We start from the raw sequence: 18143 nt of genomic DNA on the forward strand, positions 1-18143 counted from the left end.
TCTTTTAATAAAGGCGATTCAAGCAACCAGTAAGATGTCTCATTTGACATATTTGTCCTGCATGCACAAAATATGCTTATTCAATTTCTTGGTCTAGTTGGATGACAACATTGATAGCGTATCTCATCTGAAGAAAAAACAGAAAGGGAACACTTTTCTTTCTTATGCACTCACACGACCTTTTTCCCTCAAATTTTGTACACATATCTGTTAAAATGTGCTTCAGTGAACACTTCTACTTTCCAAGATAATCCATCTAACAGGTGCGGCATATCAAGATGATGATTGGACAGCATGATTACTGCACAGGTGTGCCTTTGGCCCTCTAAAAATGTGCAGTTTTATCACACAACGCAGGGTCACAGGGAGCGCCTGGTTGACTGCACGAACCTTCACCGGACCTGTGAACCGCATGTTTATTTCATTAACATCAGCAGCCTCCAATGTCCTTTCTGAGAATTTTGCAGTTAATCCGACCGGTCTCACAACCACAGACCACGTGTAAGCGCGCCAGCACAGGACCTCCACATCCAGCTTCAAGATCACCTGTGAGCAGTCACCTGGACAGCTGATGCAGCAGTTGTTATGCAAAACCAAAGAATTTCTGCACAGTTTGTCCAGGCTTTGTGCTGAGCTAAGCTAACCAGCTGCTGCCAGCATAGCTTCATATTTACTGTACAGACATGCAAGTGGCATCAATCTCTTCAACTAAATACTATTTTGAACCCAAAGCCAACTACTCTTTAACAATCAAACAGGAATTTCAGCTTTACATGAATTGCAATGGGTGTGCAGTCTTTGATCGTGATAATAGTTTCACTTAACATGCTAGTGCTTTGTCAGACACATTCATAATGAGCCACAGCTTTCACTCAGATACGCCTGTGGATTTCCTGTTGGTAGTCACAGGGAAGACATTATGTCTTTATGGTGTTTTATTATGTCACACGATTCACAACACTATATTCAACTACACTGTATGAGTAAAATGTTACACACAGAAATGTCCTTGGTGACAGTTCCAACATGTCATTTCAGATGTGCCCCAGTGAGATGAGGCACTTCCTCACTGTCTGAAACGCTGTGGTCTCCAGAATGAAATAATGCAACAGATTTTATGCTCAGAGTCATACAACACACGCATGTTATTGCTGTTTTCAAGTCAGTTTTTAGGTGATGCAAAGAGATGAATCCAGCTGTAGAATATTCACCAGTCTGTCACTGTGCTGCAAAATAACTGATACAAGAAAGAACTAGACGCAAATCCTCATTACTACTCAAAGCCATTAATCCAGCCTACCCATTTAGCAGATCAATAAGTGTCCCTTCACTTGATTCATATTTGGCTCATATTGAAATACTGTCAGTATTGTGACTCGCAACAAAACCAAAATTAAGTTACTCTTGCTGTCTCGGGGTCTTTCCACTCTACAATAGGCCGAGAAATTAGCAAATTGGACAAAACAGAGTTTTAGAGAGTGTAGTATTTGTATAATAACGTGTATGAGCGCCACATCTTGGTCATTTTAAAGCAACGCTTGGAAAATTAAGTCAGTTGAGATGTAGATGCTTTCTTGCCCAGAAGTAGATTGAAACCATGCACTCACACGCGAGTAACACATTACATCTTGTTTGCACAATCTGTTGTGGATGTACAATCTTAATGAGTGATCTTGGCTGGTAGGATTTTTTTTTAATGTTTGGACATAGAAGCTAAGCTAAGCTAACTAGCTGCTATCTGTAGCTTCATATTGACAGACATGAGAGAGGCATCAATCTTATCATCTAACTGTGGGTGCATTTGGTGGTGGTTGGACGGGCGCCTACTTAAAGTGTCTCTTAGTATTTGGTTTTCTAAGATTTTTTTGCTTCTTTTTGTGTCCTTTGATGCCGTTCAGTCACTTGTAGCTCATGCAGAGCAGAAATGCAGTCACGTATGAGGAGGGTTTTGGGAGCACAGGTAATCCAAAGTGCACACTGAATCACGATGACTTGATCGATCTGCTTCGTATTGTCATTTTGTCCTGCAGGATGGTAAAACCACACCATCTACTCAAGGTCAGCGTCCATGGCCGCTCTGCTGTCACATGTCTACTTATCCATCGATAAAGCTCTGTTCCCATCTGTCCTACTCGTCTGTGAGCCAGTCCTCTTTGCCGGGTGTGGTCACCGCCGTGGTCGTGTTGTTGCTCCTGAGCGCCTGCTCCAGCAGGGCTCGCTGGGCCGTAGCCGGCAGGTAGAGGAAGGCGTAGAGCAGCGCCAGCAGCAGCAGCGCCAGCAGCAGAGGGACGCCCCAGTCTGAGGTCATTATGGGCTCTTCACAGCGAGCCTGCAGAAATGACTTATTCTGCATGGTGGACAGACGGTCTGCAAGGTCACACCTTTCAACGATCAACTCAGCACTGCTCTAAAACAGGACATATACTCACGCCTGCGGAGGGAACAGACCACACCTGAGACACGGCTGGTATTATAGGCACATTTATCAGACCTGTCCCAGTCCTGCACCTTGCTTTTAAACTCCTCATAAGATTCAAAGAGTGCAAAAATCCAAGATGGAGAAAGTCGGCTTGGACAGCATGGAGTCATCTAAATCCAGAGAAACACGACATCCAGGTGGGGTTTCATTCACGGAGCAGAAAACAAAAGATAAACCACTCGTCCTCTAGTCTCTTCACAAGCAGCTAATCTGAAATGTGGCAGTGTTTCCACTTAATGGTTGAGATTTTATAGTTAATCGAGCAAAAGAACATCCAGTTTAGGATGAAGGAGAAATATAGATCCTTGTTATTGAGAGGGATTATAATGAATGTCTCCAATGTCTGTCAGCGAAGCTTCTCTCCTCTCCGTCTTCTCTGTCATCTGACTGAAACGTTTGTGATTTCCACTGAAACTGCGTAGTGCCACGTGCATGTGTGTGTGTGTGTGTGAGTGTGTGTGTGTGCGTGATGCGCCCAGGTAAACATGCCAATCTGCCACTCAGCTCTCTAAGATGATTTGCTCTGAAAAGTTATGCAACAATAACCATAAATCCAACACCACATTTGAATCCTGTTCTGTAATAACACCTGTCTGTTTTACACCCACACCCACCCACACACACACACACACACACAGTGGAAACCAGACTGGGTTATGAAATGCCAATTACATAATGATTCTTGATCTTCTTAGCTGACAGCACATACCTGGCTACGTTCAGGGATTACTTGCAGTAGTGAAAGAGTCTGCTCTCCAGTCATGTGTTTCAGCACAGTATGTTCCAAACAATCAGCACGTTGCTAATCATTTGTTAGCTTCGAGCTACGAGGAGGTCACAGCACGATGGAATTATTGTGGAGAAATTATTAGTGTTTGGAACAAGATGAAAATATGGATCCACAGCACAGAGGATGATTACGCTACAGGGGCGATAATTCTTGTTACACTCAAATTTAAAGGACCAGTGTGTGGGATTTAGTGGCATCTAGTGATGAGGATGCAGATTGCAACCTCTTGCCTCATCTCACCTTTCCAGGCATGTAGGAGAACCTACGCTGGCAGTGAAACTCATGAAAAGTAAGAAAGGAGCTCACTGGAGCCGGCGTTTGGTTTGTCTGTGCTGGGCTACTGTCGAAACTCAGCAGTGGACGAGGACCTGCTCCCTCCGTAGACATAAAGAGCTCGTTCTAAGGTCATGAGAACTCAGCGATTCTTATTTTCAGGTGACTTTTCACTCATGAAATCATACTGATTAATATTATGTTCCATCTCTGCCTGTAGATCCACCCTGAATCCTCCATACTGGATAATAAAAGCTCCACTTATAGGCAATAATAAACTGCAGATGATCAATGGTTGAACTGTTTATTCAGAGGAGGAAATACACAGCTTTAAATATTCTGATATGAAATAATAACAAATAACTACCTTAGACCTGCCAAGCTCGAGGGAGAGCTGAAAGAACAGGAGGAGACCCACAGGTTCACTGGGTTTCTGAGGACGGTCGCTCTTTACCAAATAATTCAAGTGCATCTCGACGGTCAGAATGTGTGTCTGACATCTTACCGGTCTGGCAGGTAAAAAGCACAGAAGGTAAATGACCGTTAAATCCTGGTGCGTGTAGGAGGATTTCAATAATTAATGAAGTTACCAGGCTGTGTAATCCATGCACACATACGGACTGCCCCTCTCTAAACCTGGAGGCTGGAGACCAACAGCACATGTCATTCACTAACCATTAATCGTAGACGGCCTTAATATTTTGATGGACATTTCAATCTATACTAGATTAATAAATTGCGGCGCCACTGCACCACTGTTGTCCCTCAAAATTGTGGCGCAACAGAAACTAAAAATATGCCTTGAATTTACATGATAGATCATCAACATGTGTGTTTAATACATTTTTTCTGCTTCAGATTCAGTCAATTCTTGTTGTGCTGCGTTCATTTATACTCACAAACCAAGCACCTACCACCTTCTGCCCCTTTGGCCAATCAGATTCCTGGAGGGGGGCCATGCCACCCCTGGCCACCCTTTCTGGCCTTGGCCCTGGACCTTGCTGCTACGCTTTGCCGATAACAATAATTCAAGTGGTAACAGAAGCACTGCTCGCCCGCAGTATCACATGCACTGCGGCGATGAAATGCAAAGCACAGAAAAACAACAACTCCATTATCTCAAATACCACATGCTCACAATACTGGATGGAGCGTGTCATCGGAGCCAGTGATGCAGATAAAAGTGTGGAGGGGAGGTTGAGGTTGGGGATTATGGACGTCACAAATAATGGGTGAGTGGCCTGGAACAGTAGGCCTACCCACTGACGGAGCAGAAACAGATGAAACAAATGCAATATGCATAATCCCCCGTGTCAAGACTTCTGCAGCTCAAGGCTTGATCGTATTGTCACAATCCATAACGTGAATACGAAGAGTCGATTTTAACAAACTGCTCAGGAGAAGTTAGAGTGATCTGCTTTATTGAACATGATATTAGGCTGAGAGAAACACATTGGCACTTATAGTCTGTGGGTCGTCCTCACAGCAAACACTGAAGCTTTTTCTAGCAGGAAATTCCTCAGTGAGGCTGATAGCAGTGAGTCAGCCTGCACAACACTGAGGCCCTGCAACTGCATGGGGGTACCGCAATGCAATGCGTGCTGTCATGATGTTGTGGTAACACCTGAAGGTCTGTTAGTCTCCACTTCACCTGACCTGCATGTCTTTAGACTACGGGAGGAAACCAGAGCATCTATAGCTGTTCCCAACATGGTGGTCAGGTCCTCCTAATGGGTCTAAGGGGTCACAAGGTAGTTAAAAGGATAAGAAAGAAGCAAATATAGAGTTCAGTTACACATATCTTATCATTCCTTTTTACTTTCATTTATTCTTTGACTTTTGTGAACTTAATTTTACCACTTCTGACCTCTAAATGTTGTCCAAATGAAACTTACGTACACTCCAGCTGATCTAGAATCCATGTTGACAAAATTAAGGAAAATAGATCATATGTCTCTGATATTAGCCGCTCTGCACTGGCTCCCTGTAAGATCCAGAATACAATTTAAAATCCTTCTCCTTATCTACAAAGTCTTAAAGAGCTCATAGTACCCTATTACCCCAGCAGAACTGCGTTCCCATAATGCAGGATGGGAGTATCTTCCAGTCTCTGTCCGGGAGGCAGACACCATCTCTACATTCAAGAGTAGGTTTAAAACTTTCCTTCTGATAAAGCTTACAGTTGGGGCCGGCTCAGGCTTGCTAGACTAGCCTCTTGTTATGCTGCTATAAGATTAGACTGTCAGGGGACTTCTAATCATCCACGAGCTCCTCTGTTCTTCTCTCCCTCTCCGTCTGTCAGCATTCATGTCCGACTCAGCACGGTACTAACTTGGCTTCTTCTCCAGAGCCTTTGTGCTTTCTTTTTCCTCAGCACTGTCGCCAAGTGCTCGCTCATGAGGGAATTGTTGGGTCTCTGTAGATAAAGAGTTTGGGCTGTACCAGCTATATGGAAAGTCTCCTGGGACAGCTTCTGTTGTCTTCTGTTATATAAATAAAACTGAATTGAACTGAAAACAATCTGAGGAGGAACAACTGGTGGAACTGCCCACAACACATATGCCATATGTAAAATGTGAACATGAGGGAAAAAGGTAAGGAACCACTAAACTAGAGGAAATTCACAGAAACAATCTGACCACAGAAGCTGATTGACACTTATCTTAAGTGTCAATATTAAGTACAGGATTGGACAATGAAATCCAGTTCTAGCCTCCCCCAAACGACCTACACAGAAACATGTCTAGTTTTGTAACATTTATCGATTGGAACAACATACATAGTAAAAGTTGCACTTAAGGATGCATCAAATCTGAATCATATTCACAATGAAGATATATAGTTATGTACAGACCCACTTATATACACAAAAATATATATGCAATTATATACACAACACATACAATATGTACAATATGAGTATAATAGACAGGTTTTGGTGCAAAGGTAGCAGTGGGAATGGGTGGGTATGTGGGTAATGGTGTGGTAATGTGCACAAGAAGACCAACATAACATAACAGTTTTATGTAAATTTCAGAGATGTGGTGCAATGCATAGTAGTGCTTGGAGATTTACTGGACTACTTGAACACCTTTCAAATCTGTAACATTCAAAAATGTTAAAAAAAAAAAAAAATCTGGTCTGGGTCTTACTCAGCGAACAGCCACATAACAACACAATCCTACTTTTTGACATAAACCCCTGTTAGGACAGAAAGCCATAATGTTACACACTCCAGTACAGTAGATGGCGCCATACAGCTCTCACATTGGTTAGTATCCGCCATAATAAACAAAGAAGAAGACGGAGCTTTCGCGCACCACTTGTGGATTTATTTACATCTGTCTTTTTTGTAAATGTACGCTTACTTTTGGTATGTCATAAAAAACAGTCTTGGCTAGTGATTCGTGATAGTTAACCAGACAGTCGCGGTATTATGACGCAAGCACAGGCTAGTTATCATATGTTGTTAGCACACAGTAGTTAGCAAACCAACGGTGCTAACATGCTAACTACTGCATTATATTTGCTGCCACTTAACCAGAAAGTTTTCTTCCTGTCTATTGGAAGCAACGTTAGCAGGGGCGGTGTCACTACAGAGCATTTGTGCATTGTACCTTACAGTTACGGCAGAAGACACTTAATTTATTAGAGAAAAGAAAGCAACCTCCGCTGTAGGAGAGGCTAGGACCAGCTGCCTGTTCCTCTCACATAATCTCTGATGTCGAGCTGAATTTTGTGTTGATGTTAATGTGGTTAAGAGCTTCTCTTACATTAATGTTAATGAGGCTGTCTTACAGCCTTTTAGTGTTCGTTCGCAGTCCGGTCATTTCATGAGTTGCTGCCAGTGTTTTCATTTTGAACCACACTCTCTGCCTGCCTCATTCCAGTGGTGGAAGCTAAGCACATTTACTCAAGGATGCTTAAGTACAACTTCATGTACTTTTACTTTATTTCCATTGTATGCTTCTTTCTACTTGTACCACACAGACAGGAATGTTATAGTTTTCACTCCACTAACAGCTGCATTTATTTAAAACCTGATACACAGTCTAATATTGAAGTTTTGCAATCGAAACATAAGATGCTGCCTACACATGAAGGCATCCATAATAGTCCATAATAGTAAAGCAATAATGTAACACTATGAAAGGGGACAGTCTTCACAATGAATAATTTTACTCTTGTTACGCAAGTAAATTTGGCTGATGATACTTTTAATTTCAGTAGAATTGTTTTACATCATATTATTTATACTTTGATTTAAGTGCTTATTGCACCACTGCCTGATTCAGTCATGAAGACAGCTACATACATCTGCAGGGCTGGATGAGCTGTGTCAGTTAAAGGCTGCGCAGGATGACCACTGAGGCTGCCAGCCTGGAGAGCCTTCGTGTGCTGTACCAGAGCGATGACTACATCGTGGTGGACAAGCACTGGGACATCCGCATTGACAGCAAGATGTGGTATGAGAAACACACCGTGCAGGCACAACTTCGGCATCGCTTCCCTCAGCTGGCAGACCCCAGCACCTACTATGGATTCAGGTCAGAATCACACTAATAGGAACAAGGTTAGCTCACATACATCATGCTCATCAAGAGTAATAGCCTCAACATATTTCTCTCTCTTTCCCCAACAGGTTCTGTCATCAGTTGGATTTCTCCACGAGTGGGGCTCTTTGTGTCGCCCTCAATAAGGCCGCTGCCGGCCGAGCGTACCGCTGCTTCAAGGACCGCACTGTCACCAAGGCCTACCTCGCCCTGGTATGTAAGACAAGCACAATTACACACATGCACACAGCAGAGCTATTACCATATATCTGTCTGTATGTGGTGTGATTAAAAACATCTGCAAGGAAATAAAATCAATTTAAAACATTTTTCCTCCCAGGTACGTGGCTGGGTGCAAGAAGAGACACAAACTTTGGAATTCTCCATCGGCAAGAACTCCACAGAAGGAAAAACACACATGATGTGTATTGAGGGAACAGAAGGTAGACGATCCTGGCTTGGCCTGCAGTGTGTGTGTATGTGTGTGTGTGTGCATGTTCAAAGACGTTTCAAATCTTAAATTTCTGACTTGAAACACCAACTTTTTTTCAGTAATGTTGGTTTGTGTGTGTGTTTCTCCACACAAATTGTTGTCATCACAAGGCAATGTCTTCAAGGTAGTTCACACAGAAAGTAAAAACTTGCATATGGAGTTAAAAAATCTAATATTTATACACATGGAGTTTAAGATGATTGGTAGTGGTGGAAATGAATTGTTGAGTAGTATGTTGAGGCTTGGCGTGACTGAAATATTTACACTGCCGGGCTACTCATTCATTCAAAAGTCAAAAATCTTTTCAGAAGCTTGTGTAGAATTGATCAGAATGTTATTGATCTTTCTCCATCCTTCTCGTCAGGCTGTGAGAACCCTAAGCCTTGCCAAACTGAGCTGACGGTGCTGGAGTATGGCTTGTATGATGGAGACCCTGTTACCAAGGTGCTACTGCAGCCACTCACAGGTAACAACACTCATTTGCCTCTTGTCATATAAGGGAAATGAAGGATTTCTTCTTTTCACCTTACTGAGAAACAAATCTTATTTGGATTAGAGGAAGTTTACATTTCTGGAACAGTAAGTTTTTTTCACTTTGAAGTTTGGACCAGTGGTTAGCCAAACAGTGGAACATTTGATATTTATGTAGCTTCTATTAATCTTGCCCGGCCATTTGATTATGATCATTGGGTACAGCTCACCTGAGCTCCTCGCTGCCATTCTCCCCCCAGGCCGAACCCACCAGTTGAGGGTCCACTGCAGCGCAATAGGCCACCCCATTGTCGGGGACTTCACCTACAGCTCGGGGGCGGATGACGCCCCCTACCGCATGATGCTGCACGCCCACCTTCTCCACATTCCCCTGGACCCTCAGCCTCTGTTGGTCTTTGCCGGAGACCCCTTTGTCCCCACGGTGGATCCCAAGTGGCTCCCGCAGCGCTCGTTACGAACACTGGCGCCCACTGTGGAGGCCCTGCTGGAGCAGAGGGTGGAGGAGGACAGGAAGATCAAAGAGGAGGAGAGAGAGAGGGCGAGAACGAAGGAGGAGAGGAGGAAAGGAAGCAGGGAACAGAGGACTGAGGAGGAGAGTGAGGAGCAGAGGAGGCAGTGTCAGGAGTGGCTGAGTGAATGGGCAGGAGACTGATGTGTCATAATTTATTTATATTTATTTTAGCTGTTTACTTATAAAGGCCAGGTTGAGCATGCATGCTCCATCTCATTGACCACCTGCGTTGTATTTAAATGTCACAAATTCAAACCAGTCGCAAACATATGTTAGAAAACACGCGTGTGAGCATGTAAGCTGCTGCTGTCTTTAACAGTTCATACAAGCGGCAGCTGCCCACTATGACCAGTGTTTTACAGTGAGTCACTGAGCAGCTCCACCGCAGTAGTCTGAGAGTTAAGTGCCTCACTCCCAGTTCATGTTGGTAAGCCAGTGGTGGGGTAGATGCCATTCATTCATCTTGTACACATCCCACCCCCAAAAGTGTAAGATTTTTTAATTGGTGCTTTTTATAACAAGTTTATGCTATATGTGGTCAGATCACACAACCATTGGTGTTGTCACATTGACTGCATGGCTTTAACATACATGGAATTCCCTGTTCACCTCTGTTCATCTCTCTCGTTGGGCAGGTAAAGAAAAGCTCTGAGCTGAACAGCTGTCTGGTTGTTTTTTGTCACAGTGGACTTTTTTACATGTAATAATATGATTTAATGTTAAGGCTTCACTCTGTCACATTGGTCCATAATGACAGGCTGACATTCCAGGTCAGCTTTTCTTACATCTTCCTGAATAATTGCTAATTAGGCAAAATCACTGTTTTTCGGACCTGCTTGCTGCAAGGTGCTACAATACAGTAGCTACTTCTTATTTGCAAGAGTGGGACTCACAGACGTCCAGGGAGCGTCATTCACCTTGATCAGCTGTCGTCAGTTATGTTTTGTGTTTTTGTGTATTTTTTGCTGTCATGAAGTCTATTAAAGTTATTAATTGAATATCACTTGCAATATTGTGGTGGCATTAAAAATATCGTTGTGTTGTTGAGTCACAGCAAAACAGCAGAATTGCACTCGCGTTTCACAGAGCTGGTAAACCTGTAAATTTGGCACCCCTTACTCAAAACCCGCAGGATGTCATATTTCTGTGTTATTTAAAAGAGGGGTGAATTTTGTCAAGTCTTCCATCAGAGAGGATGGCATCCCCTTCCACCCCTCCTCAAATCAACTCCTGACCAGCTTGAATACTGCACCATAACAACAAAGCATTCACAGTGTTAACATTTGATTTAATGCAATATACAGTATAACATTTATTTACATAAGGGTTGTAAAAAAAGTTTTAAAACTTAGAAGTTCACGAAGAAACACCCCTTCCCATTTCTTGGTCAAGCACAGTAACTTCCTGGAGCATTGTTGTCACAGTGGAGACTCCTGGAAGGGTCCACATCCAGCTAAGAAATAGACCGGCACGTAACCCCCTATCCAACTATGACATTTTCACACTTTTTTGTACAGGTTTTACAAATGAGATATAATGCAATACAATAAGATAAGCTAACTGGCTGCTGTCTGTACCTTCATCTTCACTGTACAGACATACGAGTAGTGTAAATCTGCTCCTATAAGTTGATTCTACTGTACTTAGCAAAATGAACCATTCCTAGAAAATGAAGAATTGCTATGAAATGCCAGTGCTGATGTTTAAGACATTAAAATCACATCAGAAACAGCATGTTGCACTCACGTTTGGCACCAGACGGAGGATCTCCTCTGAAACTCTGCAGCCTGCAAAAAAGAGAGGAAGAAACAGATTATCTCCTAGGCTTTTTTGCATGCATGTAAAAGCAAATCACCCACTGCACTGTATTTGAATCTACAAATGAATGTTAGTTCAGCACCGACATAAAAAGCTACATAAAAAGGTTGAACAAGAATTCCGACCCCTCTCTGAAGCATTGCTGTTGCAGCCAGTTGTTTCCAAAGGAGCATATAAGGTTGAATGTAAATCAAATGTATGTAATCAATAAATTTTAGGTTAAATAAACCTGCACGTGGAGGATCCAACTGCTGGTTTGCAAAATCAGCACCATAAGACAAACAAACAAATCTGTCATAAATTTACTGAAAAGATAAGATACCAGTCAGGGAAAGGACACAGAAACACTTCCAGGGCACTGAATATCTATATAATAATAAAATGGAAATAATACTGTGGCACAGCTGCTGTTAATTTGTCTAGAGCAGCACGGATCAAACACTGAGAGACTGTGTGAGAAGAGTTTGATGGAGAAAGGCCACCAAAGGTCTGTGGCGCAGTTATTGCATTATCGTTTTGAATAAACAGCCTGTGACCAGAAAAATAGTAACCACTGGCCCTGATAACAGCTGCCATACATCACTGCAGTCATGAAGCAAGGGATCTGTCGCACTTCAGGGTGACTGCTGTTGCTGTGTTCTGTTGCTGCACCCTGAGACAACCATCATGGGGCTGTAGTTACTCCCTTTTTCGAGTCAATTACCACCCATAGATGATAAACTGTAGCCTGCTGCAAATGCATAAAAGGTATCTTTGAGATGCCAGTCTTACCATAATTGCACATTTTTCAGTGCATTTTAAATCACACCTGCAGTCAGTTCTGCAAAGAATTCAAAGGAGGAGTGGATTGAAAATGTCAGCCAGTCTTGAGCAGAACTGAATCTTTGTCAGAATCAGTTTTAAAGAAAAGAACTGCTCACAGTCGTAGGTCATTGCTTCAGCTCTATTATTTCATGTTGTTGGTTGTCAGGCAAATTAGATGATTCAACATTGAACAGCTTAGCAAATATGTTCCATTCTATTGTTTACTTTTCATGTCCTGAAACTTCTCACCTAATGCCTGAAGAAGTTTTCACCCTCGGCAGCATATTCAGATAGGCTTTTGTTCCTGCAGAGTAGGGAAATACAGTGTTTCCACTTTCCAGAGCTTGAGGTTCAGCTCTGCGAGCTACATGGCAGTGTCCGCCATGAAAGACACTTACAATCACTGAGTTTCAAACAGTCCGGACTCCCCCTTTAACAACACAAATATTGCTTATAAATTGCAGAAAGTTAAAACATTAGTATTAATGCATTATGTCATCCAGCTTCTATTAGGACATTGAGATCCTGCTTGGATAGATCCTACAGACATGTCTAAAACGTAAAAGAACAAGAAATTAAAGACATTTTGAATACTGAGCTGATGTATTGAAACTTTAAAAAGAGCACCGTGACTAGAACTACATTACCCATAATGCCACTGTGCACCGTACACAAGCGTCCACAAGTCAGCCGCTAGGAAGCGAGGTACCAAAAACCGCTGTAACCGTACGTCTGAGCCAAAAACAGGTAGTACCATAGACGGGTAATGTCGTGAGGGTATAGCATCCGTTTTCTTCAAGGAACATTATTTTCATTTGGTTTATTTTAGTCGAACAAAAGGTGGGAACCACGAAATAAGTTCAGAATGAGCTCCGCCGTTTTCTCGTATGAGAGTTTGGTTCATGCTGTGTCAGGAGCAGTGGTAAGTTAGCCTTACTTTCACTCTTCATTTCTTTCATTGAGTGTATAATGACAGCAGCTGTAACAGTATAGTTGGTGAGCCTTCGCTATAAATCGTCCGCAGAACTGCACCCAACATTGAACGTGCTCTGATGTCTTAGTCCCGATGGCGCCACATTTCATAAGAATAGACAAAGATTTGTAAACCTTGAAATGTTGTCACCAATCTGTCCACTCAGCAATATCTGCTAGTACATAAACCAAACCGAACTTGCCGAATTGAATATTGTGTTATCATCATTCAGAAAATATAGTGTCTTGGTCTTAGTGCGTCTTTTGTGCTTTACATGTTAATATCCCTTTAAATTGTAAGATTTGTGAATGGCGTTTGGTGTAAGATTTCTTCCATATGGAAGAAAGCGGAATTATAGCCGTAAACTGAGTCTCTTCACTTTTTAGGGAAGCGTGACTGCCATGACAGTATTCTTCCCTCTAGATACTGCCAGACTAAGGCTTCAAGGTAAGAAACAGTCCTGGTGCAGTCTTATCTAGAGTTATTATAATAGTAATGATGCATTTATTCAAAACAAGTTGTCTTCTTGTTTGTATTCAGTGGATGAAAATCGGAAAGCCAGATCGACTCCAGCCATTCTGGCAGAAATTGTCAAAGAAGAAGGACTGTGAGTGAAAATGTTCTTCGACTAGATTTAATTTAGTTACTTGCCAATAAATTCTTGATTTTATGTGTTAGCTTTGTCATCCTATGTTTACATACATACATTTGCACTGTTGTCACAGTGTACCCAAAGCAATATTGAGTACAACATATGCTGGCAATAAAGTTGAACAGTTTCAATGTTCCTAATGTTTACCCTATACGCTCTCACATCACAAGCACCATATGTCTACTGTAGTATAGCGGTATGGGCTCTATAATGTGCTCCTGTGTTTACTGTCCCCCGCTGCAGACTAGCTCCGTACAGAGGTTGGTTCCCGGTCATCTGCAGCCTGTGCTGCTCCAACTTTGTCTACTTCTACTGCTTCCACAGCCTCAAGGCTAGCGTGCTGAGGGGAAGGCAGTCATCACACAGCGCTGACTTAATCATAGGCATTGCTGCAGGTAAGCCTTGTCAACTCAGATCATTAAAGCATTGTTTTAGTGACTCGGGGCAAGAAAGTGTTTGCTTTGGTGGTAGTGTTCATTTTTATTTGCCTCTGTGTCTCTAGGTGTTGTAAACGTACTGGTTACCACTCCTCTATGGGTTGTCAACACCAGGCTGAAGCTTCAAGGTTCCAAGTTTCGCAGTGCAGACGTACGACCCACCAACTACTCTGGGATTTGGGGTAAATGGTCATTGTCAGATCATGCCTATATTCACCACACACAGTACGAAAAATTTTTTTTTCCAATAAAGCCTCATTTGAGCTCTTGTGTTTTGCAGATGCATTTGTGCAGATCGTCCGCGATGAGGGCGTGGGAGCGCTGTGGAACGGGACCTTCCCGTCCCTGCTGCTGGTGTTGAACCCCGCCATCCAGTTCATGATTTATGAAGGACTGAAGAGGCAGCTGAGGAGAGCAGTTCTCAGAGAGGTGAGTGACAGACGGAGAGAGATGAGGCAGGGATTAGGAGTACAGAAACATCTGAATCTGCTGAGCGAGCTAATGGCTAAGAAGCTGAAACCTCATTCAGAAGAAGAATTTGTGATGGAGAGCCTGGTTGTTACTATGGAGCTGCTCGCACCAGTCAAAGTAAACTGTTCCAAAGTGTCAGTTGGAATAATTCATACAGATGAAGGAAAACGTAACGTGGAAACTCAGTGATAGCAAGTGTCTGTGTGCTTTGACCTGCATGGTGGACACAGCTGAACCTCAATCTCCAGCAGCTTCTCAGCTCTCTGCCTTTAAATGTGAAATCATCTGAAGTGAAATTAATGCTGTGGCAGGTGCAACTGGAAAGAACAGCTAACACTGTGTATTTTCCTTCTCTGCAAGAACAAAAGCATCTGAATATGCTGCTAAGTGTTAAAACTCCCTAAGGCATTTGGTAAGACGTTCGGGACATGAAAAGTAAACAAAAGCAACTGAACATATTTGCTACACTGTTTAATGTGGAACAAGCTGATCTGCCTGACAACCTGCAACACGAAATAATTGAACTGCAAAGCAATGACCTGCCACTGTGAGCAGCTCTTTTCAAACTGTCTTTTGCAAAGACTCTGCTGCGAGTAGAATCATCAGCATCTCTACCATCAGACGTCGCACGCATAATAAACTTCTCACATGACACCCAATCACCAGTAATACCCCATCCCCCACTGTGTGTACCACTCCCGTGAATATATTTCTCAGGGTGCCCAACAAAGAATATTAGAAAAATTGCCCTTGATAGGAAAATGGTGTAGAAATCATTGAAAACTTGCCAAGTTCTACTTAATAATAATAAGAAATCAGTAATATTATAGTTACATCATGGTTATGCAATAAATGGAAAACACACGTATGTTCTTGCAATGAACCAATGGAAAAGTAAAGAAGGTAAGCCACTTCAGGTCATCCCATCATCTGGATGAGTAGACACTCGATATGCAGACACTTGGTAATTCAGTTCACATGATTTCTGGCTTAAACAGAGGTGAGGGAAGCACAAAGTTTGGCTGAGAATGTGTGCCTGATTTCATACCAAATGCAGTTTGACATTTTTATGCAGCAATTGTGGATAAATATGTTGGTTAAAGATAATCTACTGCTCATGGTAAAGAAGGGTAAAGTGTTGCTCCACTGAACCACTTAGTGTTGACATTTTCCCATGTGCAATTTGTGTAAAAACTGCGAAAGTCTATAGAATCTTTGGCAGTATATTTTTATGGCAATATTTCTTATAGTTATTTGTGGCAATGTATATTTTTTATATATTGTTTTTTCTTTTATACAGTCCTCAGTATAAAATGTACATATATATACTCAGTTTTTATTTTGTATTTTGCATTTCTCTATTCTGTTGCTATTTTTTTCCCCAACTGCTATTGCCTGCTGCCTCTAACGCCCGAATTTCCCTGGCTGGGGATTAATAAAGTCTTATCTTATTTGAACCCACCCAGACAAGTATACTCCTCAGGCCTTTAGGCTGCCACTCCTTCACTAATAGTATGAAATTGCACAAAAATCTAACAAGGTTTCTTCTTTTTTCCTCCAAGCTGTTATCTGTTGAGGTCTTGATCATCGGCGCTGTTGCCAAAGCCGTGGCCACCATTGTTACTTACCCACTGCAGACAATACAGTCCATTCTTAGGGTAGGTTGTGTGTGTCTACTACGCCTGAGAGTTTTCCCATTTGTCTTCAAACAAATGTCTATGGCAGCAGAATACATGAAAAGATGCTATAATCAGACAGAAGAATTCTTCACTTTAGAGCTTTAACAGCAAATGTTTGTTTTTGTTTTTATATCACTGCAGTTTGGTCAGCTAAAGGAGTCAAAGGACAAGTCTAAACTACTGACCAGTCTGAGGACTATCAAGTGTCTGTTGGTCAATCGAGTCAGGTGGGTACACACACATGCGCACACACACACACACACACACACACACACACACACACACACACACACACACACACATACACATTACATATTACTGTCAAATAATGTCATGGCTCTAATTGAAGTCCTTCTCTATAGATTTAATACATAATACAATGATGAATTTTGACTTGGAGCAGTTGAATAACAAGGACTTTGTTCTAAATTGTGAAAACGTGTGGTAAACCAACTTTGACAGTCTTCATACATGACCAAAATCATCAGATTGCTTTCATGTAACCTGGGTGATAACAAACACCCAGATTACCCAAAAATGACCTGAAGATTAAGATGCTGTGTTGAAATATGTCAGTAAAATCATAAAATCTGAAGAGATGATGAAGATGATTTGGTGACTAGAATATACATTTTGCATTGTGAAAAGTTTAGTTTTATATTTTATGTTAGTTCATTTCTGTATCATAAAGGTCCAAATTCATCCAGATTAAGATGTTATGATTTCAGACCAAATTAGTATTTTTCCCCTTTGGAGAAAGACTCTCTGTACATGACTTGCGTGTCAGGCCTGGTGTATTTAGTATTATACCCATAATTATGCAGCTCTTTCTTTAGCTTCAGTACACGATATGCCATCTTCATGAATTAATGTTAACAAAGACTTCTGCTCTTTCATGTATTCATATTTGACATACATATGTTCCATGTTCTCACCCTGGTGTCCCTCTATAGGAAGTATGGCATGTTGGGTCTGTTCAAAGGCCTGGAGGCCAAGCTGCTGCAGACGGTGCTGACTGCTGCCCTCATGTTCCTTCTCTATGAGAAGATCGCCAGCTGCACTTTCAGAGTCATGGGACTGAGCAGCAACCACTATAAGAGACGCTAGCCAGCAAGTCACTTCACAACCATGGACGCTTCACCTCATTAAAGCACTGGCTGACTGTATTCATCACTGCTTACAGACCTCATGATGGAGACTTCCCTTTCCTGAAAACAGTGATTGTTTAATGGTGCCCTCATTGTGCAAATACTTTAAAAATAATACTGATTTTGTTACATTGTCCTTCTGTAAAAATCGTGATGATGAAAAAATGGAAATCCTCTGACAGATTCAGAGTCATGGCATCAGATTACACAACTCCCATGGCTTTAAATCTCCTTAAACCGCTGAAGTCACTTTAACGTGACTCACTTTTACATAGAGTTGTTGTTAGGGAATGAACTGATGCCTGCGAATTTTCTCTTAAAGTCTTCTTGAAACGATTAAATGGATGTTTTCATTTTCACATACTGCTTATTATTGTTCTAACTTGGTAAGATCCTAAACAGAGCAGGTGATCTCCTGGGGATCTAACAATAAACACTTCCTCAATGCAGATCCAGACTGAATGCAATAAGAGCTGATCCGCCAAAGTCTGTGTACACGCCACGGCTACAGACTCCAGGGTCCACTCGCAGTTATATACTGGTATCAAAACAAACAACACCAGGCTCTGA

The 18143-nt window shown here is 42.0% G+C and overlaps 2 protein-coding genes across 4 annotated transcripts; both read left to right on the forward strand.

The window, feature by feature from the left end:
- The first annotated feature begins 6827 nt into the window (after window positions 1–6827).
- Window positions 6828–10594, forward strand: rpusd1 (RNA pseudouridine synthase domain containing 1). 3 transcript variants are annotated; one of them, XM_041957442.1, is made up of 6 exons: window positions 6828–6900; window positions 7866–8089; window positions 8185–8308; window positions 8436–8538; window positions 8953–9054; window positions 9320–10594. In XM_041957442.1, the coding sequence occupies exons 2-6, from the start codon at window positions 7902–7904 to the stop codon at window positions 9730–9732; spliced, it is 930 nt and encodes a 309-aa protein (XP_041813376.1). In that variant the 5' UTR covers window positions 6828–6900; window positions 7866–7901; the 3' UTR covers window positions 9733–10594. The 3 variants fall into 3 exon arrangements, with proteins under 3 accessions (XP_041813376.1, XP_041813374.1, XP_041813375.1); XM_041957440.1 differs by having other exon boundaries at window positions 6833–6915; XM_041957441.1 differs by having other exon boundaries at window positions 6847–8089.
- Window positions 10595–12929: 2335 nt separating this feature from the next.
- slc25a17 (solute carrier family 25 member 17) lies at window positions 12930–17932 on the forward strand. The gene is made up of 9 exons (XM_041957511.1): window positions 12930–13135; window positions 13573–13633; window positions 13727–13793; window positions 14082–14233; window positions 14341–14457; window positions 14556–14704; window positions 16309–16404; window positions 16567–16652; window positions 17379–17932. Exons 1-9 carry the CDS (start codon window positions 13079–13081, stop codon window positions 17530–17532), a joined length of 939 nt encoding a protein of 312 aa, XP_041813445.1. The 5' UTR covers window positions 12930–13078; the 3' UTR covers window positions 17533–17932.
- The last annotated feature ends 211 nt before the right edge of the window (window positions 17933–18143 follow it).

The sequence above is a fragment of the Chelmon rostratus genome, chromosome 17, assembly GCF_017976325.1.
Source record: "Chelmon rostratus isolate fCheRos1 chromosome 17, fCheRos1.pri, whole genome shotgun sequence".
Taxonomy (NCBI): Eukaryota; Metazoa; Chordata; class Actinopteri; order Chaetodontiformes; family Chaetodontidae; genus Chelmon; species Chelmon rostratus.